Consider the following 26,455-nt stretch of genomic DNA (forward strand, 5'->3'; position numbering starts at 1 on the left):
GTGACACGCCAGATCGGGAGCGCAGATCGGAGCTTATTTTTTTATCCCTTCTGATCTGCGATCCAGCATTCTGGACAAATATCGCACAGATACCGGGACATCCCTATTGAATACTGAATGATTTCGATTCATTATCTTATTTTAAAATGAGTCAAGACAACAACCAAGATTATGACCATCCAGGTTCACTAGTCGTCAAAGTTGTGTTACTTGCAGTTTTGTGCAATAAATCTGTGTAAACTAACTTCAGCCTCTTGTTTTCATATACCTATATTGACCATGCCCTAAGGATTCAACATAAGCTACAGTGAAATGTTCAACAAAGCACAAGAGATCAACTACTTCCATATGGACCACTGTACAATATAACAGGTTCCATCAATTCTGAAGGGTTTTCGTACACAGCCCTTTATTTGTGGCCTGGGTTTGTATCTGGCCCATGCCCTGGTGACATGCCCTCTTCTCTTTACTTTCCTGTCCATCTTCACTATCTCTATCCAATAAAATGGAAAATATGAGTGGGACTACCAAAAATAATAAAAACACGCCTCTACTTTAGGAACAGCATTGGCGCCACCAATCGGATCTCTTTACAAACCAATCAGATCTCTCACCACTTGTCATCTCACATAGGAATCCACCAACAAAAGGTCAGTAGCTACCAGTAGGATGCTGTGTGATTCGGTAAATTAAAACAACGTTTTGACCCGTTGTTATTGCAGGCTTATATGCACTGTGGCAAAAGCCTGGGGTTGGGCCTAGTGGCGGTTTTGTTGATTTATTCAATCAGGCAACACAATGAAACTGAATTAGTAAAAAGTATCAATACAGAGGCAAATCAGTTTTTTTTTCCTCAGAAACAATGACATTTTATTCAAAAGATGCGTGACATATACAATTGCAAAATAATTTACATGGCATGCCTTACTACCGTTCACTAAAAACATTCAGTCACCAAATCAGACTCGATTTTTTCAAGTTTTTTTCCTATATATGTCTACATGTACAAAGCACATTTCTGCTCAAACGAAAAGCCAAATCCTACAATGTCTAGTATAGGTCACCTCATCAAATTAATTAATGATGGAGAAACCTGAACATATATCCACAGGCCCTTTCGATGATGCTCTCAGTGCTTTCTCCAAACGGTCATGTGGACAGATGTGAGTTGTATTGGAAAAAATACATAATCAAAATTCTAAATTTGACCAGTCAACATCATGACCATTCACTGCATGGTGAGAAAAAAATAAAAGGGTAATAACAGAAAAGTGTTTCTCAAGGGGACGTGGTGGAAATACACGCATTGAAGACAGAATAGATATAACACTGATGGAATCGGTTGACCTCACAATTGAACACAGACACACTTGACTTGACATATACGTCCGTAACGACTAGACTACCAACTACACTCAACAATAGGGCATTTAACTCATTCACATCTTCTCCGTCCACTGCAAACTTCACGTAACACTGAAAATTTGCCCCATCCCAACCCACCTTGCCCACCCCCTCCCATCTCACAAACAAGCTACACCAGCAACAAACCCTTTTCAACACAAAGAAATGTTCAGCAAAGTCCACAAGTTATGTACAGCCTTTAGTTTAGGAAATAATCTCATAAATAAAATGTACAGACCAGCAAAAGAGACATAGTTTTTCCACACTACTTGTGTTAAAGTGTTGTCAAACATGATGGTGAAAGAAGGACCTTCCTTTAGAAAATATTGCACAACTAAACTGTCTGTCAATACAAAATGAACATTGATGGATATTTTCAAAGCCATGTTCTTTTCTTTTCAAGGTTTAGGCTACTCAGAAACAGATCCTTTATTGTCAAACCTCAAACCTTTTTTAATCAGGTCATTCTGATTTCCAATACCCAACTATCACATGGATTCAACAACCCCCCAAAATTTATTCAAATCTAATAATCTCATTGTTTTCAAGAACATGACGTGTGTGGATCTGCCCAGGAGTCTCTTTCTCTCCCTCTGTCAGAAACACGCACACACTCGCACGCGCGTGCCGCACACACAAGCACAGTGATCACTCTCTCTTTCGCTCCCTCCGTCACAAACACACACTCGCACTCAAAACTCTCTCTAGGCCCCTTTGTATTCACCTTACATCTTTAGCAATTTCATTTCATTTAGCAATTCATTTGGCACACCCTTTTTTTTGGGGGGGGGAAGTAATTCTAAACATTATCTAATTAGGTAATAATTCTTTCTTTTTTCCAACCCAATCTTTTCTTTTCTTTTCAGTGGGCAAAAAGAACCTAAGCTGACTGTCTGAAAGCAAACTACTACCATCAGCTTAAAATATTTCTGTTTCAGTTCGCCAAGCTCTGGAAAGTTAAGATAGCTTTATCCTTCATTGTGGATTTCACTTTGAAGACTGACAGGAACGGAAATATGTCAGGTTTTCAAGTGATTGTAGTGTATGACCAGTAGTTGTAATACACTGCACTACTGCTATGTTCCAATCCATTTTATAACACAGTGGAGTACGATAAAACAGCTGTCACTCCACCAGGTCTCTTTATAATATTAACAAATGATATGTGGCAGCAATTTACTACATTACTTTAAAAAAAAAAGTATGAAATGGCATAGGTGAAATATACAAAAATATTACCTGTACCTTGCTTACACGTACAGTGTGGGCTTAAGAGTAGGACACCCTTACAGACTCACTTCACAGAAGTGACAAATCACTTAATGTCAGAGAAAAAAAGGTCAAAAAGGTCAGATTGCTGAACCCTGACCTCTGCAACCTTTTTTTGTGCCCCCGTCAACATGTCACCATGACAGAGAAATGGGATACTTAAAAGTACAGGATATGTCGGTCACCTCTGTTCTGTACATCCCTCCCACTCCCAATTCTTTCAATTGTACATAACAATATTTCAATTTAGTCTCCTGTCTCCCAAATAAAGTTAGACATCTTGAAATCCATGTAAACAAGGTACTAAGATTGAGTGATAGAACATGAATATGAACAACAACAATTACAATGCTAAAATTCATATCAGAATAATGTATGACCTATTTGTAACAAGAGAAAAACAAATGCACTGATAAATTAATTAATCCATGTAAGTTACATGATCTTTTTTTTCCTTCAAATTCCAAGGAAACCTTTAAAAAGGGACTGCTGTTCAGTACACACATCTCTTTTCCCTTACCTCTCCAAGCTCAGGACAACAGGAAAATCAGACAACTTGCGCATTCCTGTGTGCTAGTGTTTCAACAACACAGTGCATATATTGAAGCCTCAATTCCAGCCAAGATGGATTTGGATTGTAACACAACAAGATGGCAAGAGAACAAAAAAGAAAGAAAACATTTTTAAAAAGCCTAAGTTTTCTTCTTCCAGAAAGTTCTATTTTTAGGTGTACAAACCTAAAAGCAAAAGCAGTGTAATAAAGTGATAACGGTTTCACTTAAGTTTCATACAGCAACGGATTTCAGTGCCCAGTAGTACCTGTGCGCTCTGGGAAAGAAAATAAAATGACATCTTCAATCTCCAGAGATAGTTTTTCTTTTTTCTTTTTTTTTCAAGTATTACTGCTGCTCCTTTTTAAAACCGCACAGAGATAAATCCTCTTGTGTAACCATGCTGACAGGAAACCAATCAGTCAAGTGTCTGTTTCCGCTAGCCTCGATTAGCTTCCTTTCGCTAAAGCAGCATTTATTTGCATGACGACTACAGAAAGCTGAGCTCTACGGCCCTGTAAGCAGTACAGGGGACCACTGACTGTCTGGCAAGGCAGACAGACTTTCGCATCCCCTGGCACTTGCATCCCATGCTTATTACACCCTCTGGTGGCAGCATTGGGCAGTGCAGTGCCACTATATTAGTTTTCTCTCTGGCAATGCAATCAGAGATGACCTCAGTCTCTTCTCCAAGCATAAAGTAACTTCAGATTAAATAAGTGTATCCCTTCAGCAGATAATGTTCAGAGCCCTGGATTGGGGCTTAGAAGGGGAGGGGCCTCTCATTTGAGGCGTTGAGTGACGTTGGCCAGCGCCACAGCAAAGGCTTGCACAGCAGAGAAAGGGTACTGGAAGTCCAGGATGTAGGCGTTGCCGTCAATCCTGCCAAACTGCATCACCTACAAAACACAAATAAAACCAGGATTAGAGAAAATGCACAAACAGCTCAAATACAACTCTTCCAACACTTTCATACACCAGCTTACCTATGAAAAGTAATTAAAAAATGTATTCCAATTAAAACTTAAGACACACAACTAAATCCTACAACAAACTAACTGTGTGAGTGAAAACTCTAGCCCCCTTTCTCACCTGTCTACCCTCCAGCTCAATCTGGAAGTTCTTGGCTGACTCCTGCGTGACGCGGCCCCCGAAGTCCAGCTGGTAGACCTGGGTGGCCTCGTTCCACAGCGGCTGCTTGTTGGCCATGACGTAGACGAAGCCCTGGCTTCCCAATCCGCGGTCCTCCTTCTCGTTGGCCTTGCGACACTTGATCTCGTCCAGCTCGCTGGCCGCCCGCAGGCTCCTCTTGCTCTTCCACCCCTTCTTGCCGCTCTGGCACTGGTTGAGGAGCTCGTCGCCACTGATGAAGAGCTCGGGCTCGCTCTCCGAGCTGTCCTGGAATTCGCTGGTGGTGGCGGGAGCCTTGCTCAGCTTCTTGGCCTTGAGCTGCTGCTCCTTCTGGCCCTTGGGCTTCTTCTTGTCCCTCCCACCCAGCCGCGGGCTGGAGATGAGGGAGTTGAAGTCGCCAAGGGCACGGCCTTCCTTCTTCGACTTGCCCCCTTCAGCGACGGGAGGAACATTGGCCGCCTCCTCCGCCCGACCGTCCGCCCTCTTGCGGTTCTTCTTGCTGAACTTGTCGGCACGCTGAGGCACAGGGCTCTCGTTCAGGGAGAGGACTTCCTGGAAGCCCTCGCCCGCTTCCGCCATGGCCTCCGGGGAGCCACCTGCGTGGCCCTGCAGTTCGGACTGGAGCGGGGGAGGGGGGGGAGGTGGTGGTGGTGGAGGAGGGGGTGACAGGAGCGACTTGTCCACTATCATGTGGGAAGTCTTGGGGGGAAGTGTCCCTGAGGGACTGGGCATGGGGGGACAGGCGTTGTAAGTGCCCCAGGGGGTGTGCAGGGCAATGGGGGGGATGGGAAGCCCGGCACAGGAGCTCCCTCCTGGGTACATGGGCGGGAGGGGGCAGCAGGCTAGGTTGGCCAGATTGGGAGGGTAGCCCGGTGGCAGGACCAGGGTGGCCTCCTGCTGCTGGGAGAAGGGGACCGGCGCCACCACCTCCTTGGGGGAGCAGGGCCGGGGCGAGCTTGGCATGGCCTGAAGCTGGGCCCCAGTGTACCCGGTGCCAGGGGTGTACTGAAGGGAGATCTGGTAGCCTGCAGCGGCGGCGGCAGCTTGGAAAGAGGCGGCACTGGGGCTGGTGGGGGACTTAGGGGAGAGGACGAAAGGCAGCCGGGACACATCCAGGTGCTGGGCCGGGCCAAGGACAAGCGGGGGCGGTTTGTGGGGTAGAGGGGGCCCTGCGGAGGAGGATAGGGTAGCAGTCCGTTCCTGAGGCACCCACACCTCTTCCGTGGTGGCTGGGTCCCACTGGTACGGAGGGGGGCGTTTGACCGCCAGTCCGGGGACGTCGGTGCCTCCGAGAGCCAGATGCCTCAACGACTGACTCAGCGCCTCGTCCTCCGTGAAAGCCGAGTTGACATAGTCGGCCCGGTCTCTGTTCCCGCCGCTGTTCCCATCCAGGGCGCTCAGCAGGTTGTAGGAGGACTGAGAGGTCAGGGGTGAGGCGCTGTTGGAGTGGACGATCACCGTGCTGTGTGGGGCTCCGTTCCCCGGAGGGAAGTCCTGTCTAATGATTGTACCCCCCGCTATTCCGTTAGCCCCTCCCGCAGCGCTACTACTGGCGCTCCCCACCGCACTGCTGTTACTGCTACACTGACTACAGGTGTACAGCGCCGTGGGGCCCCTCTGCTGGTAGGAAGCCGCCAATGCGTTGTTTGCTTTATTGGCCTTAGGGGGTAGAGTTCTCTGTGGGTCCAGCATCTGGGAGACTTTGAGAGCTGCCTCGCGGCTGTTCCTCCGGAGTGTGGCGTGGATGAGACCGCTGTCCAGCCTCTGCCCGGGGCTCCTCCCCCCTCCTGAGTTGTTCTGATTGGCCGAGTCGGGGTATGGGGGCGGGTCTCCGCTAGGTATGGAGTACCTGGGCACAGTGAGCCTGTTGAGGGTGGCCGAGGCATAGGGCAGCTGGATCTTCTTCCCCTCGCCAGAGGAAGAGGAGGAGGAGGAGGAAGAAGTGACCCTGAGGGTGGCAGAGCTCCCGGGGCCCTGGAGTGTGTAGACGTTCTGGTTGCAGACGAGGCGTGTTCGCGGGCGGCACACCTCCTCCACGTTTCCGCTGCTGTCGAAAGTCGTTATCCGCTCGTAGCCCAGCGGTGTCGGGTATTGCGCCGCCGCCTGCTGGCCAGGGGGATACAGGGTAAACTCGCCCTTCTTCAGACACAGGTCCGTGGGCGGCGGAGTGCCGTTGCTGCTCCCTGCCTGTCCGGAGGACGCGTTAGAGGCTGCGCCGGAAGCTGCGGCAGCGGCTGCAGCAGCGGCAGCTGCAACGGCGGCAGCCACTGTCCCGGGATAGGGGGGCGGGGGGTTCATCTTGCTAAGCTCCAAAGGGGCACTGAAGACCAGCGTGTCCCCCTCAGCCAGCTGGGGGGCAGAGCGAATTGAGGGCTTGATCTTCAGCAGGTGCTCAAGTTCACTTCCTCCAAGCCCCCTCTCGACCACCAGATCCCCAGACGGGTGAGGGATCTGGATCTGCAGAGTCCCTTGTTGAAGCTGGTGGACTGTTGCACCCGAGGGCTGGGAGGTGATCTGAAGTTGATGTTGTTGTGGCTGCATTTGATGGTGCTGCTGCTGTTGATGTTGCATTTGATGGTGCTGCTGCTGCTGTTGTTGTTGTTGTACTTGTTGTTGTTGTTGGTGGTACTGCTGCTGCATTTGTGCGTGTTGTTGCTGGAGTGCCTGTTGGTGTTGCTGCTGCTGTAACTGTTGCTGTATCTGCTGCTGTTGCTGTTGCATGTGCTGAATCTGCTGTTGGATGTGCTGCTGCTGCTGCTGGATCTGCTGCTGCTGCATCTGTTGGTGTTGCAGCATCTGTTGCTGTTGTAGTTGTTGTTGATGCTGTTGTGCGAGCTGCTGTTGATGATGCTGCTGCTGCTGTAGTTGTTGCTGTTGTTGCAGCTGTTGTTGATGGTGCTGCTGTATTTGTTGTTGTTGATGCTGTATCTGTTGTTGATGGTGCTGTTGTTGCATTTGCTGTTGTTGATGCTGTTGGATTTGCTGTTGATGATGTTGCTGCTGCTGTTGTTGATGATGATGACTTTGTTGTTGATGCTGTTGTTGGTGATGAGACGGTGGAGGTCCCACGAGTAGCCGGCTCATCTCAAGCCCCCCAAAGATCACCTGTCCAGGGCTTGAGTACCTGGTAGGAACCGTATACTGAGCTGTCAAGATCGTCTCCTGGCCTTGATCCGACCCCCCCGCAGCGGCCGAGGTGGAGGAGGCCGTAGGATTGGACAGGACATCCAGCTGGACATTCTGATTGGCTAAGAGGGACTGGACCAGGCCAATACTCTGGGTGGGGGACATGGCCTGGGCAGGGCTGTGGATGGGGGCGATGGGGATGTTGACGGTGCAGGCGGGGTTGTCGTCGGCTACGCCCGAGGGCCCGGTGGCCGGCAGGTCGTCTTCATCTTCGCTGAAGACGTTGGGGCTGAAGACAGGCAGGTTGATGTAGTCCATGGAGATCTTACGCACCTCCGGCAGGTAGATGGTCATTTGTCTGGGCTGTAGATGGAGCAGGCTCGTCTTGTAGATGACTGAGAGGGAAGATGAATGGGGTCAGGTCGAGAGAGAGAGAAATAGCAAGGATTTGTTATCAATATCATACTGAAAAGCTACATAGTGTTATGTGAATATAATTACATGTATTGTTTGTTTAAAAAATGTAAGCTATTTGGTGTTTACCTGCACCAAGATTTGTGGGCAAGAAGGTGGCCAGCCCCACTATCTTAAACTTCGTTCCCCAAATATTGGATGTGACCTGAGCAAGGTAATTATGCTGAAAAAAGACAGAAAACCAACAACAACATTTCACAATCCCATATTTCTTCAAATGAATATGTACAGTTAGGTCCATATATATTTGGACACAGACAGAATTTGGGGAATTTTAGCTGTTTACCAAAATATCTTCAAGTTACAGTTATATAATGAATATGGGCTTAAAGTGCAGACTCTCAGATTTAGGGTAAGGGTATTCACATCCAAATTGAAGGAAGGGTTTAGGAATTACAGCTCTTTAATATGTAGCTCCCTCTTTTTCAAGGGACCAAAAGTAATTGGACAATTGACTCAAAAGCTGTTTCATGGGCCAGTGTGGGCTATTCCTTCATTATTTCTTTATCAATTAAGCAGGTAAAAGGTCTGAGTTGATTCCAAGTGTAGCATTTGCATTTGGAAGATGTTTCTGTATACGCACAACATGCAGACAATGGAGCTCTCAATGCAAGTGAAACAGACCATCCTTATGCTGCAAAAACAACCAAATCCATCAGAGAGATAGCGGGAACATTAGGAGTGGCCAAATTAACAGTTTGGTACATTCTGAGAAAAAAAGAACACACTGGTGAGCTCGGCACCACAAAAAGGTCTGAACGTCCATGGAGACAAGTGTGGTGGATGATCACCGGATCCTTTACATGGTAAAGAAAAATCCCTTCACAACATCCAGCCAAGTGAAGAGAAGTCTATCATTATCCAAGTGTACCATAAAGGGAAGACTTCACATGAACAAATACAGAGGGTTCACCACAAGGTGCAAGCCATTCATAAGCCTCAAGAATAGAAAGGCCAGATTAGAAGAAAAAAGTATGGATAAGGCTTGGATAACAGCTCATGATGCGATGCTTACTACATCATCTGTAAAAAACGGTGGAGGCAGTGTGATGACATGGGCATGCCTGGCTTCCAATGGCACTGGGTCACTAGTGTTTATTGATGATGTGACAGAAGACAGAAGCAGACGGATGAATTCTTAAGTGTTTAGGGATATTCTGTTTGCTCAGATTCAGACAAATTCAGCAAAGTTGACTGGGTGGCGCTTCACAATACAGATGGACAATGACCCAAAACATACTGCGTAAGCAACCTAGGAGTTTTTTAAGGCAAAGAAGTGGAATATTCTGCAATGGCCGAGTCAATCACCTGATCTCAATCCGATTGAGCATGCATTTCACTTGCTGAAGACAAAACTAAAGGCAGAAAGACGCACGAACAAACAACAAATGAAGCAGTAAAGGCCTGGCAAAGCATCACAAAGGAGGAAACCCAGCATTTGGTGATGTCCATGGGTTCCAGACTTCAGGCAGTCATTGCCTGCAAAGGATTCTTGACACAGTATTAAAAATGACCATTTTATTTATGATTATGTTAATTTGTCCAATTACTTTTGAGCTCCTAAAAATAGGGGACTGTGTATAAAAATGGTTGCAATTCCTAAACGTTTCATACAATATTTTTGTTCAACCCCTTGAATTAAAGCTGAAAGTCTGCACTTCAATGACATGTCGATTGTTTCATTTCAAATCCATTGTGGTGGTGTACAGAGCAAAAATTATGGAAATTGTGTCACTGTCCAAATATTTACGGACCTAACTGTATTTCAGTAAATTAAGACATTGGTCATTTAAAAAAAAAAAAGGACATTTTATAGTAAAACGTTAAACTTCATAGCTGAGGGCCATTACCTGAGTAATGTCATCTAAGGGGAACTCTCTCCGAGTGAGACTAGGGGAGCCAATGGAGGGCTTGCGGATGGGTAACCGTGGTGACCGGGAGATCTCCTGTGTAGTGCGGGAGAGTTTGGGGGACTTTCGGGGGTCAATATTGATCCTGTTGGTAAAGGGACAGACTAAGTCTCTACAGAGAAGGTAGCAAATGAAAAAGAAGTTTAGGCATGCAGCGAAATCACACAAAACAATACAGTAAGATACACAACATTCATGACTGCTCTCCAAAATGCAACAGCGTTAATAGAAGGAATATGTAATACTGTAGTATGCAGGTTAAGATATCAACATTAGTACAGCATCATGCTTAATTTGGTCAGTGTTTTGTCCCTAGAACAATATTTTCAAGAGTTTCATTGTGAAATCAATGTTAGCTTCACAAAACACATTATGTTCCAGAATAACAATGATCCTATGTGAATGCCTAGTAGTTCAGCAACAGTGAGAATACCGAGCATAACATAATAGAATCAGTGCCAAGAAGTCAACACATTTGAAATGTAAACTAAACACAAATAAAGATCATCACTCATTCATTCATAGCATCTTTCTCTCTCCAACTGCAGTGTAAAAGACTGTGTTTTACCTTGGGAGTTTGGGCGACTTGCTTCCTCTTGATATCTTTGGGGATTTCTTGCCCACCCAGTCGTCACTCAGCTCAATATCACTGGAGTCGGAGCAGTTACAGCTGTCGATCATGGATGAGATCAGGCTGTTTCCATACACCTCGTCTGAGAGAAGAGAAGAATTGCGAGAGAAAAAGACAGGCATGTTGACACAGAGGTTGTGTGTTGAGGAAGTGATGGAGGCATCTAAAACGTGTGAATAACTATGAGCATTGACTCATTGAGAACCCTGCAGTAACATTTTGAACAGGACAATATAAGTCAATGATTGACATAATCATCCTAGCCATCATGAGGACCACCCACTTTACTCCCCCCCCTCACTCATTGCAACACCCCTTCACACCACCTATTCCCAGTGCAGACAGCAGGGGGCGCCACTGAACTCTGATTAGCGAGGAAATGGGACTGAAAACACCTTGAAACTTTTACATATCTAGTCTAGACTATTGTTTCCCAGTAACTAACTTCCCGAAATCTCCTCTACACGGACAGACTCTCTTTCAAACGGAGTCCGTGAACCGGGGCAGTTCCTGTCTAGGTCGAGCTAATTTATTTGATGGGCATTACAGTGTGAATGGGGCTGCATACATTTCATGGCTGGGTTCATTTATCACTGTGTGGAGAGGCAGCGGGGCTGATTTATGGAGAGCCCAGGGCCCATCAGAGTCCCCATTAAGCAGCTTTTAATTAACATGGGCACAGTCTGCCCCTATGTGACGAACACACCCTCTCTCTCTCTCTCTCTCTCTCTCTCTCTCTCTCTCTCTCTCTCTCTCTCTCTCAATGCCAAGCCGGGGAACTTCTTTATAGCACTCTTCCTACGCGGACATGAGCGGAAAAGTACTGGGGAGAGTAACATCCAGGTAACAGCCAGGTAGCTGCCTTCCTTTTTCTTTGTTTTGTATGTTTTACGGCATTTCCGCTCTATTGGGATAGAGATTGACAGGAAGGATGGGTGAGAGAAAGGGGGGGATGACATGCAGAATATGTCGATGGCCGGAACCGAACCAGGGACTGTGCGATGATATGATATGCGCCTTAGTGTGCTACGTCACTGATGTTACTATCGAAAAGAAGACCATTGCCATGGTTGTTGCACGGTTTTGTACAAGGATATTGGGAGTGAAGGGCAGAGCCAAACAGGGAGTAGCAACAGCCCATAAAACAATGGCAACTATTAACTAGGCATCGTAAAGGTTATAGGAGGGTGGAAGTTTAATGCGGTATTTCCCAGTAGAGAGCAATTACCTGAGTGATGTAATATACGGCCAAGGGGAGCTCCCCGCAACGAGGAGGAGCCAATATGAAAGCTTCCATATAGATGGGGCGGGGCTTACTTACGAAGAATAAGCCTAAATGCCACTCAAACATCCAAGGCCTTTTTTCACCATCTGTTCGGTATTAACCACAAAGCTCTCTCACCTGCTTTCCCGTCCATCTTGGGGTCCATGATGACAAACTCGGGGCGCAGCTTGCTGATTCGCCGGCCCTTGAGGATCGGCACCAGGCCGCCCAGGTACTCCAGGTAGAGGGTGTAGCAGGGCCCGCCCACCTCTGGGTTGTCCTCCGTGCGCTTCATGGTGCAGTGTAGACGCTCGTTGCCCGCAGTCGGGTAGCTCACAAAGTCTCGCATGTTGTTGGGGTCTGGGATGGGAGGCTGGGAGGGCGAGAGGAGAACAGGATTCAAGATTCACAAGCAGAACAGGTGTGTAAAGCTGCATTAAAAAGTAGCAAGTCTGTTTGGCCTGTGGGATGATGAGCAAATGGCTTTGGCTTTGCTGCCTTATACACCCAAATACGGGCAGTCCCCGCACTTAATCTAGAATACAGTAGAATAGAATTATAGAACACTGAAACGTCCTTGCCAAACTTGTCTTGCACAACTTAAAAGCTCTGGCAACACAACACATAAAAAAAATAAAAAATACAATGCAACATGGGCACTAAGCACAAGCCATACCATACACCTCATTACAGACACACCCAATTATCTAAAACCCCTATGCGCTGCCCTCCCCTCTCCTCCCCCCCTCACCTTGATGGTGGCAGCGAAGGCGGCGGTGACGTAGGTGCAGAGGCGGGAGGGCATAGTGAGCTTGGCCACGTCCTTCTCCTCCCTCAGCGCCCCCGCCATGCCCTGCTGACACAGCAGCTGCAGACTGGCCACGCGGTGCTCCACCCGCACCACGTAGAGCGCCGGGCCGCACGCCAGGAACAGGCGAGAGTCCCGGTGACCCCAGCACAGCGTGGTGATGGGCCGCTGAAGAGAGGGGGGAGGGAGGGGGAGAGAGAGAGAGGGGACGAGGGGAGAGGGAGGGAGAAGGAGGGAGAGAGAGAGGGAGGGGAGGGGGAGGGAGGCAGGGGAGAGGGAGGGAGAGAGAGGGGGAGGGGAATGATACTGATTATCATTGTTATTTCTTTTATTACTTAACATTGTATATGAGAAAGAGAATGTACAGGAGGAGGAGGAGGAACTATTGGATTTGTCTTTATGTTACGTGGTTGCGTGTCTGTGTCATTCTGTGTCTGTGTGTGTGTGTGTGTGTGTGTGTGTTGTGGATGCCAGTGTAGGCGTATGTGAGACTGACAAAGTGTTGTATGTGTTTGTGAGTGTACTGCTAATCACCTGTGCAGGTGTGTCCAGTGTGTAGATGTGTTCCCCGCAGACATTGTAGAACTTGACGATGGCGTTCCTGGTGAGGGGGGGGCAGGAGGGGTCGGGGGGGAGGAGGGCTCGCTCCATCCCCGCCACGGCCAGAAGGTCCCCCTGGGAACACCACTGGACCACCACATCTGACACACAGAAAGGAGAGGGAGATGTCACACACACACACCATAGACAGAGAGCACACACACACACCATAGACAGAGCGCGCGCACACGCACGCACGCACGCACGCACACACCATAGACAGAGAGCACACACAAACACACACACACAGGTAGATTACAGGGGGCTTAACACACACAAGAGCTGTAAACAAACACAGCTTGCTTAAGGTTACCATCAGGGGTGTAGTGGGCGTTGGACGATTTTACATTAAAACAGTGTTATTGCGAAGGGTAACAACAAGTGCACACATCAAGCAAACCTCACCAATAATGTATTTGTAATTAAAAAAAAATAAACATTTGATAATTTTTATAAAACCAAACTATTATATTATATTCCCCCTTCAAAAATATTATTTTTTTCGTCATCACACTGTGACACGGGTATACTAGCGTGCTAATTTTGTTGCAGCTCCCCTCGATAACCTGAGTTGCTGCTGAGTTGCAAGTAGAAAAAATCGTCGTGTGTTGAACGAGAGATGGGTGGCCAGTTCTTTTCGCAGTGTCTGCTGTTTGGAATAATTTTTAGTCACTATATGCATACTTTAGTTTTGCTAGACAGATGAGAAATGCATAGGAAACTGTATGAAGGTCTGTTAAAGCGGCTGACTTCAGTTTGTGTTAGATTTAGCATTCAGGTATGACACGCTTCCCACTGATTTGTGTTATGAATGTCATTATGATTGCAATCACTTTTTATTGTCAAAATTGCCAAATTTGCGCAGCTCTGCTGCAAATACAGGGAGAGGCAAGGAGGGCGCAGCGACAAGCTCAACCTCCTCTGATTGTGCAACAACTCAGAACTTGAATGGAGCGCGGGCCATAAGCGTGTTCCTGTTACAAACTGTAACAAAAAGGCCGCGAGGGGGGGGTGAGCCCAGTGGGGCTCCATTCAAGTCATTCACACACGCTCTCCCTCCCCCTCCTTCCAGCTACATTAAAAAATGTAATGTATCTAATATATCTAACCTTAAAGATGTCTAAAAATTGGACTTTCAATCGAAACAGCAAGTGATAAACAATGGAAGACCAATACCTGAGCTTACCTGTGTGAGATAGGCTTTTCTGTTATCAAAACCAAATACAGATCGAAGTTGAACATTGAGAATGAACTGAGAGTGGCAGTCTCAAAACAACGACCCCGTTTTGAGAAGATTTGCAAGGCAAAGCAAGCACACACAAGTCACTGATCGTATTGTGATAGGAATGTGTGGAATAAGAATAGTGATGCAGTAGAAATTAGTTAATGTTGATCAATATTATTTCCATAAATTAAGTAGGCCTACTCGGCTACTGCTACATTTTCAATTAGGCCTAATTATTTCACAGTGGCACAGGATCATTTGCCAAGCACTTTTGTTCCCTTTCAACCCATAATAAAATATAAAACTATAGTTGGATATGTGTGTCTTGTTATTATTAGTAGAGAAAATGTTATGTTTGTACAACTATATACAATTGAAATATCAATCTAGGCGGGGACCGGGTTAGGGGAGGCTTGAAAATATTTCCAATTACCCAAGGGGGGCCTGATTGAAAAAGTTTGGGAACCGCTGGGTTAAAGGGTACTACACCTACACACATCATAAAGAGAGAGCACACACAAACATATACAGAGAGCACATACACACACACACACACACACACACACACGGGTAGATTATAGGTGGCTAAACACACACAGACAGGTTAAAGGGTACTACACCTACACACACACACACACACACGTACCCTTGAGGCCTGTGCGGATGAGAGTGGGGGAGAGGTCATCATAGTTGTTCATCAGGCTGATGTCTCCAGAGGTGAAACTGACCGTGAGCAGAGGCTTCAGGCTGTGCACTGTAGGGAGAGACCGTGTTAGAGAGAGAGACCACAACATGACCGTGTTAGAGAGAGAGAGACCACAACATGACCATGTTAGAGAGAGACCACAACATGGCCGTGTTAGAGAGAGACCACAACATGACCGTGTTAGAGAGAGACCACAACATGACCGTGTTAGAGAGAGACCACAACATGACCATGTTAGAGAGAGACCACAACATGGCCGTGTTAGAGAGAGACCACAACATGGCCGTGTTAGAGAGAGACCACAACATGACCGTGTTAGAGAGAGACCACAACATGACCGTGTTAGAGAGAGACCACAACATGACCATGTTAGAGAGAGACCACAACATGACCGTGTTAGAGAGAGACCACAACATGACAGTGTTAGAGAGAGAGACCACAACATGACAGTTAGAGAGAGAGACCCCAACATGACCATGTTAGAGAGAGAGACCACAACATGACCGTGTTAGAGAGAGACCACAACATGGCCGTGTTAGAGAGAGACCACAACATGACCGTGTTAGAGAGAGACCACAACACGGCCGTGTTAGAGAGAGAGACCACAACATGACCATGTTAGAGAGAGAGACCACAACATGACCATGTTAGAGAGAGACCACAACATGACCATGTTAGAGAGAGACCACAACATGACCGTGTTAGAGAGAGACCACAACATGACCGTGTTAGAGAGAGACCACAACATGACCATGTTAGAGAGAGAGACCACAACATGGCCGTGTCAGAGAGAGAGACCACAACATGACTGTGTTAGAGAGAGACCACAACATGACCGTGTTAGAGAGAGACCACAACACGGCCGTGTTAGAGAGAGACCACAACACGGCCGTGTTAGAGAGAGACCACAACATGGCCGTGTTAGAGAGAGAGACCACAACATGACCATGTTAGAGAGAGACCACAACATGGCTGTGTTAGAGAGAGACCACAACATGGCTGTGTTAGAGAGAGAGACCACAACATGACCATGTTAGAGAGAGAGACCACAACATGACCGTGTTAGAGAGAGACCACAACATGACCATGTTAGAGAGAGAGACCACAACATGACCATGTTAGAGAGAGAGACCACAACATGACCGTGTTAGAGAGAGACCACAACATGACCATGTTAGAGAGAGAGACCACAACATGACCGTGTTAGAGAGACCACAACATGACCGTGTTAGAGAGAGACCACAACATGGCTGTGTTAGAGAGAGAGACCACAACATGACCATGTTAGAGAGAGAGACCACAACATGACCGTGTTAGAGAGAGAGACCACAACATGACCATGTTAGAGAGAGAGACCACAACATGACCGTGTTAGAGAGAGACCACAACATGACAGTGTTAGAGAGAGAGACCACAACATGACAGTTAGAGAGAGAGACCACAACATGGCCGTGTTAGAGAGAGAGACCACAACATGGCCGTGTTAGAGAGAGAGACCACAACATGACCGTGTTAGAGAGAGAGACCACAACATGACCATGTTAGAGAGAGAGAGACCCCAACATGGCCGTGTTAGAGAGAGAGACCACAACATGACAGTTAGAGAAAGATCACAACGAGAGAAAGAGAGAAAAGGAGAAAGAGAGAGTGAGAGAGAGAGACCACAACCTTACCAGATCTGATAAGGACAAACAGAACAGACCACAATTATACAAGCCATAATACAACCTCAAAACTACCTCAGTACAACCTCAAAACTACTTCCTATTTACCGTCAGAGTAAGTCAGAGAGACCATTACGAAACCAGTCAACTATAGCAGCCACTCTACTTCAAAGGTAAAAACCAAGACAAATTGTATATTAGTTCCAGTATTTCAGAAATTCACCATTTCTAAGCACTCACTGTATTATACGGCAAACATCTTAGCAACTACGTCAGGGGATGGGGTGATCAATATGCATTTCCAAAGTGGGCCATAAAAATAGATTGCAAGTGAGGGAGACTTTGTGTGTGCTTGAGGTGGTTGGATGTGATGGGAGGGGGGGGGGGGGGGACAAGGACATTTCTGTATCTTTGGCAGCTGCTTTAAGTGATTTAGCTAGTGAGTCCACTGTGTCCTGTTCAACACGCACACACGCACACGCGCACACGCACACACACACACACACACACACACACACACACACACACACACACACACACGTCACACACACAGCCCCTCACCTTACCACCATCTATCTATCTACTCGCCACAAGGTGACAAGTTACAAAGCTATAAATAACGGAGCTTCATAACACAGCAACCTTTACTTTGTCCACAATATCAACCTTCGGACAGCTTCTTCAACAAGTCCTGTAAGGAACACCAGGGACAATTATTAGCGGCCTGTTCTGTCCTTGACTTTAATGTGCTTGTGCGATCCGCAGTGTTGATACATGGGCCAGTTTCCGGGACACAGATTAACCCATTTAAACCGGGGGCGCTGTTGCGCTGTTCTACCTTTCAAGCCGGGAAAGCGGATACGTCATTTTGTAGTATTTGTATTTTTTTCACATTCTTCTGGTCTCTTGGCCAATGAAATGCATCAACATATACATGTGGGAGTATCTACAGACGTGCTGATTATTATTTTTTATTTTTTTCACGATATCTTGGCAACAGCGGAGAAGTTTCTTAAGTTAGTTCTGAAGGGAGCGATATTGATGATGAGCTGCAACGTTTGCAGGGAAAGCGCTACACAAATAAAAGTTATTACTATTATTATTATTATTATTATGACAATGTTATAACTGATTCGGATGATTTAGAAGGCTTTGAAACGGAATGGAAGACGGACAACTAGCACCGTAATCCTAGGAGGCGTTTCAACCGCACCCCGGGGGTGAAAATCAATATATATATATAATATATATAATATATATAATATACCTGCAGACGCAACACCGATGCAGGTATTTGAAAATAATTTTACAGAGGAACTCTGGCACGTCTCGTCACCGAGACAAACCTTTATAGTGCCCAGACCAGAACCACTCCATCCAGAGCAAAGTGGGCTGACGTTAGTCTGACAGAGATGAAGACTTTTATTGGCCTGTGCATCAGTATGGGGCTTCTTATACTGTCAGTTCGGAGAGACTACTGGTGACAGAAGAAAGATCTCTTCAAGACCAATTTCCCAAAGCACATGTCCCGGGACAGATTTGTCTCTGGAGGTAATAACAATAATAATACTAATTGATTGTGATGATAGTATAATAAGAAATGACTATGTTTATGTCTCCTATTACTTTAGGTGTCTTTGAGTACCCTGAAAAGTGCAATATAAATAACATTTATTATTATTATTATTATTATTATTATAGTAGGCTAATGAGAACTATTTATATTTCTTCCAATGTGTTGTATTGCTTTCATCCAAGGTAACATGAATCTATATCTGGATTTTCAGGTATCTACACCTCCAGGACAACCAGGCAGCTGACATGGATTATGTGAGGGGACTGCCCTCTGTCCCTGCCCTGTGCCTGCACTGCCACACTTTATTTTTTATTTCTTTTCATTGAAAATAGTGCTTAAATTATTTTAATGAAGGTTTGGACTCCTTAATAAATAATAAACTTTATATAAAATTTAAAATAAAATTTTAAAAAAATCCCACTGGTGTAAGCTTTTAAATACTTTTTGAATTTCGTTTCTATCTGCTACAGAGGCTGAGAAATATTTTATTTAGTAGGTGTTGACACTTTTGTTGAATTTCCAGAAAAACGTCAGGTTTTAGGGGGTTATTCAAATTCTCGTTTTAGGCCTTAATGGGTTAAAGGCAAAATCACACAAGGACTAAATCACCACTTTCAATTGAAACTTTTCAGTGACGGTGCATTCGAGTCTTGCCCGGGAAACAAACAGATCCTTTCTGTCCGACCCATCTCAGAGCAAAAATCAAACTTGGTTTTCTCGTTTTACATTGTGGTCATACTGTCTCCACGTGCATGACACTGCTAGTACGTATGTGGTGTGTTGTGATTAGGGATGGGACGATTATCGTTTTTATCGTTAATCGCGATAAAAACACCCGCGATAACTTAATCGTGGAGAATTTTTATTATTTGAATAATCGTCATAATCGTATGTTATGAATAAACTGTGTTTAACAAATATCTGGCGCTATTTTTCAGCCTAGTCTACATTACTTTTGCAGTCAAGTTAGTGACTGTTACTGTAATATAATTGCAATTCCTTACATGAGCCGCACGCACAACGGTACGCTCCCCGCGGCTGCTATCAGACTGGCCGCGGGAGTGAGTGTTGAGGGAGAGAGGAGACGGCAACCCTCGCTCGCCATAGACTGTATCCCTACTCGTCTCTCCTGAGCTCGGTTGTAACGTGAACCGTGGAATACATGTTAGATGCTTTACAATAATTCCCCAAATGACCAGAAAAGGAAGTTAGATTTGTCACTGGTCGCTTTTGACTAATTAAGTCGCCAAGGGGCTCTGGAAGTTGGCAACACTGGGAGTGCGTTCTTTAAACTTCCTTGGGTACGTTAATGAAAGGTGCTGATTGGCCGAAAAGGAATTGCTCTTTCTTAACCCTTAGAGGGCTGGGGCTATTTGAGCCATTTTTGTCATACTTAGGATTTTGACCTCATATACCACATTAAGGACCCGGATTATGGCCAGAGATATGTGCCACTAGAATCTGAATTTGAATTACTGACTTAAAATGTCCTAAAAATACAACAAAATCTAAGTTAAAGTGATTACAGTGTGTTTTATTGGCATCAAATTTTTATTTTTATTTTTTTTAAATTCTCGCGATAATATCGTGGATCGCGATTATTTTGCCCACGATAATCGTGACATGACATTTTCTAATCGTCCCACCCCTAGTTGTGATATGTGTTATGAAATGGTTCTGTTCTGTTTTGTGTGATGTGTTGTGTTGTACAATCCGAACACTCGAACAAAAGTAAAAAAAAGAAGAAAAAAAAGAAAAGTAATAAACCCAAACACTCCAACAGCGGGTTGTTGGGATCTTGGCAGGCCCGAGGAGCAGAAGGCCTGGCATCTCCCGTCCGAGCCTTCGTCTTGAGAGAGCCGCAGATCATTCCTCAGAGCCAATCAATTACCATCGACTCATTTAATTAGCGAATTAGAGCATAATCACTGTTCCCGCTAAGGCAAGCACTTTTCAGCTTTACTACACGCAGGACTGTAAAACCACCGCTGGGGTAGAGGCCGGCCTAGTCGTCAACGCAACCGTAGCAACTGGCGGTAGTTAAAAAAGAAAAGGAGGGAAGAAAAAAGAAAAAGAGGAGGCACAAAAAACTAGGCTGTTACATGAGCTGGTACACGCAGTGAAACAGCAGGGGGTTGAAGGAGGGGGTGGAGGTGGGGGGTACACGCGTCAGCACTCCCTCAGTGTGACGCCAAGTCATGTTGCACCCCGAGAGCTGCTTCCCAAAGACCAGGGGAGAGCGGCCAGCGCTGTTCACAGCAAATAAACAGGAGTTTACCTGCGTCACGTAGGCACCACCTGCGCTCAATCTGTGACATTTTGGGACCATTTTTTCCAGGTCATTTCTAGGGAGGGAGGGAAGGAGGAACAGGGTAGTTGAAGGCACTGACACAAGCTGTTGCCATAGAATATAAATGGGTCAAGTAGTAATTCACAACAAAGGCACTTCCATTGTGTTTGGCCTGTGTCAGCCATGTTGGTGAGGTCTCTGAAGTCTTTGGACTTCTATTTGATTCTAGGTAGCCACAGTGAATTTATATAAAAGAATACATTAAATAAGTTTTTACAGCATTTCTGCTACATTGGGATAGAGACAGTAGAGATTGACAGGAAGGATGGGTGAGGAAAGAGGGATGATGACATGCAGGATAGGTCGTTAACCAGAATCCAACCAGGGACCCTGCGATTATATGCCATGTGCGCACGCCTCAGTGTGCTATGGCACCTAGACGCCCCGGCAGTGAATTATTAAACCAGGGCCCATGTAAAACACACCCAACTGAGAACCACTCTGCCATTGTCATCTCTATGGGAAGGAGCCCTGATTAGCGGTCACTAGGGGTAACGGAGTGTGACGCACAAACAACGGCCCGGTAACGTGTGCTTTTGAGACTGTGACAGCTGCCACGCCACTGTTCCCAGAAACCAAGTCAGCAATTAGGAGTCGCTGTGGCAAAGTCATCCCAATGTCACACATGCCCCACAGTGTCCTCTCCTCCTTTCCATCCCTCCCTCCCTCCATCGATCCATCCCATCCCTCTTTCTCTCTCTCTCCCCCTCTCTCTTTCTCCATCTCTATCTCCCTCCCACCCTCCATCTCCCTCGCTCTTTCTCCTTCTCCCTCCCTCTTTCTCCATCTTTCTTTCTCCCTCCCTCCCTCCAGTCACACTCATTTGTTTTTAGTGGCCCTTTGAGTCCCTTGACCCACTCCCCCACAGTCGGAGCAGTGGTGCTTTAAGGAGGTACAGAGTGTGCCTGTGAAATGAGCATGGCATATGACAAGTACGTGATGAAATCACTTTCTCCAAACTGGACAGCAAAGAAAATGAAGCTAACTATACTGAACACTTCGCTAAAGCCTGGCCAAATGATAAAAACCTCCATTCTTGGACTGTAAAACTTTAGAGATGTGTGTGTGTGTGTGTGTGTGTGTACACATACACAAGCAAGTGTCAGAGTGTACTGTTGCCCATGCATTTTCCTGTCGTGTAGATAGAACACACGACGCAACAGCAGATATCTCTCTCACACTCGAAAGCAACACAACGTAGCTAACTACAAGACCCGCTGACGAAGACAAACCCAGAACCAGACCCAGACAAATCAGCCAATACTTCTCTAGTTCACATCTCAATCACAAAGTCTCTCTCTCTTTCTTTCCTCTTTCTAGAGCAGAGGAGCAAAGCAGGTTACCAAAAGAGGAGGAATAGAGAGAGGAGGATGAGGTGGAGAAAGAGAGGGAGAGAGAGAGAGAGAGAGAGAGAGAGAGAGAGAGAAGGAGGAGGAAGTGGAGGATAGGACAGATGGCTACACATCTGCTTTCATCTCCACAGTACGACTGAGGGACAGGAACAGCTGGACAGCTTCTCTCCGCTGGAATTCTGCTCCCCGTAGTCGCGCACAACGTCTTATCAGGAGCTCAATCTATTATAGATTAAAATGTGACTGACCATGACAGAGTAGATTAAAATCCCTCATCCTCCAGGGCCTCTCAGATTATAGAGGGCATTATATGACGGAAGAGAACATCAGTCCAGGATGGAAGGGAGAGTCTGTGTGCCAATCTTTACATGCCACTAAATGTCTATACCGCCCCCCCCACCCCTCTCTTATTATACTCTGCAGGGGGTTGTTGACATCAAGGGGAATAGGGGGGGGGTTTACCTTCAGACTCGTTGGAGAAGAGGTTGAGAAGTGGGTGGTTGCTGTACCTTACGGGAGGTGTGGTTGTAGGGGGGTTGGGCAGGAGGATTTAACTGTACCGTGTGTGTGTGTGTGTGGGGGGGGGGGGGTGTAGGGTGTATAACCGTACCTTGCGGGGCGGAATAGTCGTCTGTGTCGGTGTCGCTCTCGCTGCTGTCCTCCACCAGGAAGTTGGGGTAGTTCCAGGACATGCTGATGATGCCGTCCGACTCGTGCAGCAGGATGTGTGCCAGCATGCGCCCGTGGCAGTCCATCACGATCACCTGGCCGTCCGCAGTACCAAACAACACCTGCAAGAGGCGAGAGCACGGGACTAAGAACCCTATATACAACGGGGGGGGGTTGGAACACTCAAGTGGATGATGTGATTAGACTGTAGAGAAGTCAGTTTGAGGCAGAGAGGAAGAGGGAGGAGAGAGAGAGGGAGGAGAGAGAGAGAGAGGAACATGAGAGAGAGGAGACAGAAAGAAAGAGATCCCAACCTAACCAGAGCTGACATGCAGCAGCACCACACAAAATATACTCAGACAAAACTACCCTAGTGAGACAGACAGACAGACACTCACTCCACACCCTAGAGGGCCCTTCTCTTGTATTTGAATGCCAAGCCCTTTTGTTCCCTTCCTTCTTTTTTTTATTATACCAAATCAAAATGATTCCCAAATCTGTCTGTCTTGACTAGCCTCCAAAATAATGTTGGTTGTAGTGTCCCTAATGTGGGACCTCTGTATAGATATGATGGGATGTGGGATGTGACCTGCTGGTCGTCGGGGGTCCAGATGCCACAGGTGATCTGGCTCTCCAGGTTGATCTCTGAGGACCAGTGCCTCTGGCCGCTGACCGAGCCCACCAGCACGAAGCCGTCGCGGTAGGAGATAAGCGCCTGCGTGCCGTCGTGGGACCAGGTGAAGTCGCTCACCTAGACGGACCGGGGGCCCAGAGGAACAGGAACAACAGGTCAGCGCCACTGGTTCTGGTTCAGATGGAATAGTCTATGGCAACAGAGATCCAGTATGTGGGCATTTGATGGAAATATGATTTTTCATATTCTTTTTCTTAGGGGAGGCTTCTCGACAAGCCCTAAGACTTCACTTCCCCTGCACAATTTGCCTTTCCTTTTCATTATGTCTTATCTGTTATTGTGTATGTGCAACTCATAAATACACACAACTAAACGCATTGATTGTAGTCGGCATTGTGACAGTTCCATTATCAACTAATTCCTCTCCCAGTGTCTGATTTGTTTGTTGTTGTTATTGCCTTAATCTTTTTATGTATTCATCACATAATTCAGAGGTCTTACATTATGTCCGCATCAACTTCTGGTCCATGTATTGGCTCCAGTGGTGTGTGTTAGTGTGTGTTAGCGCTGTGTATCACCTGAGCCCCGCGGTCGTTGACCAGCTCCACAGACCAGCGGCCCTCGTACTGGATCCACACAAAGATCCCTCCGTCTGTGTCACAGGTGGCCAGCTTCTGGAAGGGCTCGTTCCATCGCACCAGCACCACCTGAAACACGCGCACAAGCACGCACATACACACACACACACACACACACACAAAATACAAAAGAAAACTCAGAACAAGAAGACAAGCGCACATTTCGGAGAGCTAAATTTGGAGCTCTGGAAGAAAATCAATCAGAAAGTAGGTTAACCTCATTTCACCAGTGACGTAAAAAGAAAGTGCTAATATCCTGGAGTGTCTCAGATAATGGGTTTCTAATTTATATCATTTTCCTCTTCCTATCATCACAAAAGTCAGTGTGAATGTGTGTGTGTGTGTGTGTGTGTGTGTGTGTGTGTGTGTGAGTGTGTGTGTAACACTCTTAAAAGCTCCTCCATAGTTGGAACACACGCCTCTCTCCGAACGCCAGTCAATGTGGAGAGGGGTGGCGGGTGTGTGGATGGGTCATGGTTGGCTACTTTGAGGAGTCGAGGACTCACAAATGTACGGTTTCTCTCAGAGAAACACAGTGGGGGGACATCAGCAGCCTGAGTAGAAATGACAGAGCTGCAGCACACAGAGCGCGTCGCTGGAAAGAGTGAGACATATTCTCACCGCTAGAGATGCTTTGCCTGCCAAAAAGCAGGACACTGCACTTGCAGTTATGCGCATAGTATCTAAACACATTTGCAGACTATTTTCTGTAAGTGAACAATATCGCAATAGGCTCCAAATATCCGCTGACGTTGAATATTGTCCCAACCCTGGAGAGGGAGGTGGAGCAAGAAAGAAAGATACAGAGAAGGACAGGAAGGTTGAAAGAGAGAGAGACACAGAGAGAGAGAGAGACAGAGACAGAGAGACAGAGACAGAGACAGAGAGAGAGAGAGAGAGAGAGACAGAGACAGAGACAGAGACAGACAGAGAGACAGGAAGGTTGAAATAAAGAGAGAGAGAGAAAGGGGAGAGACTGTGAGAGGTAGAGAAACAGGGGTGAGTAAAAGCGAGTGTACAAAGCCTAAAGACAACAGACGCTCCTACTGACAGTGACTCAGTGTTATATGGGCTCCTACTGACAGTGACTCAGTGTTAGATGGGCTCCTACTGACAGTGACTCAGTGTTATATGGGCTTTTGCACCGACTCAGAGATCACTGGAGAAAGACAAGAAAGTCACACTGTACCTGCGTCACTCATGGCCCTGACCTATGGGGACTGAAAGAGTGACACGAGAGAGGCCATTTCTGTGAGTGAAAGAGTCTCTCTCTCTCTCTCTCTCTCTCTCTCTCTCTCTCTCTCTCATGCCCCTGTGCTTCTTTAAGTCACTCTTTCTTTACCTCTCTCTTTCAGACACCCTCCTCCTGCTTCTACATGATGCTACATCTGAAACACTCACTCACTCCCTCTGTCAAGTCTTCTATAGTGACTCTGCCTAGGGATGCTCCGATTTATCGGCCACCGATTTAAATCGGCCGATTTCACTCCAAATGACTCGATCGGTGATCGGCAAAAATGGCCGATCGCAAAAACCGATTTTTTTGGGGGGGGAAAAAAAAAAAAAATCTGGGGAAGACAGATAACTGAACAGAAAACATAGGAGGACGTAACAGTATGTAAACCATGAAGGCCACGTTTATGATGTCTTTTATACAGCCATATCGACTGACTTGGGCTTCAGGCCCTAACTGGGTGATAGGCCAGACCTTTACTATGCCATAAAAATGGGTCTGCGTTTGCTTGGTGCCTAATGGATCAAAACTTTTGTCTAAAAAGCAAAAAATATTTAGGCTATCCAGTCAGTTATGTATTTTTAAAACAATCGGTATCGGTATCGGTATCGGTTGATCTTGAGGAAACAAATCGGTGATCGGTATCGGCCCCAAAAATCCAGATCGGAGCATCCCTAACTCTGCCTATTCCCAGAGGCATAATCCCAGCCTCTCATCTACCCTGAGCGCACACACACACACACACACGGTTTATCAGAGCTTACACTGCCTGCACGCCGATCAGATCAGCTCCCCTGGCTCTGGGCTCAGAAGTAGATTACTACAATACAATACAATTCTCTCTCTCTCTCTCTCTCTCTCTCTCTCTCTCTCTCTCTCTCTCTCTCTCTCTCTCTCTCTCTCTCTCTCTCTCTCTCTCTCTCTCTCTCTCTCAGGTCAGAGTTCACACGTCACCTGTTTGGGGTGGTGACCTCAGATGGTGGCAACTGTTTTGATCAGCAAGTGACATGATAATGCATTGACTTGGAAAACACACATACACACACACACGCACACGCACACGCACACGCACATACACACAGAGTGACCCCCCCCCCAGTATTCACCCTAACACTCTGCAAACGCAGCAGCGTAACCAACACCTCACCACCAGCTCTGCAGCCACTAGCCTCCTGAAGGACCACTCTGCTTTAGCACTGGGCCACAAAAGGGTTAACACACTGCCTACCATAACACTCA

The 26,455-nt window shown here is 46.5% G+C and overlaps 1 protein-coding gene across 2 annotated transcripts in view; it reads right to left on the bottom strand.

Moving 5' to 3' along the window:
- Positions 1-3,658: 3,658 nt before the first annotated feature.
- Positions 3,659-26,455, bottom strand: part of tulp4a (TUB like protein 4a) — a gene marked incomplete at its 5' end in the record, with an annotated part of 31,089 nt that continues 8,292 nt past the window's right edge. Inside the window, 13 exons of one of the 2 annotated variants that reach the window (XM_080550605.1) lie at positions 3,659-4,123; positions 4,317-7,165; positions 7,379-7,876; positions 8,025-8,118; positions 9,806-9,950; positions 10,434-10,578; positions 11,899-12,133; positions 12,512-12,736; positions 13,103-13,269; positions 15,040-15,147; positions 22,652-22,832; positions 23,300-23,461; positions 23,923-24,051. In XM_080550605.1, coding sequence (XP_080406731.1) covers positions 4,007-4,123; positions 4,317-7,165; positions 7,379-7,876; positions 8,025-8,118; positions 9,806-9,950; positions 10,434-10,578; positions 11,899-12,133; positions 12,512-12,736; positions 13,103-13,269; positions 15,040-15,147; positions 22,652-22,832; positions 23,300-23,461; positions 23,923-24,051 — 5,055 coding nt within the window. In that variant the 3' untranslated portion in view covers positions 3,659-4,006. Of the gene's footprint in view, positions 4,124-4,316; positions 7,877-8,024; positions 8,119-9,805; positions 9,951-10,433; positions 10,579-11,898; positions 12,134-12,511; positions 12,737-13,102; positions 13,270-15,039; positions 15,148-22,651; positions 22,833-23,299; positions 23,462-23,922; positions 24,052-26,455 lie in introns of both variants that reach the window. The other variant, XM_080550604.1, reaches the window with a different exon arrangement.

Source organism: Nansenia antarctica (genome assembly GCF_963989245.1).
Source record: "Nansenia antarctica genome assembly, chromosome: 1".
Taxonomy (NCBI): Eukaryota; Metazoa; Chordata; class Actinopteri; order Argentiniformes; family Microstomatidae; genus Nansenia; species Nansenia antarctica.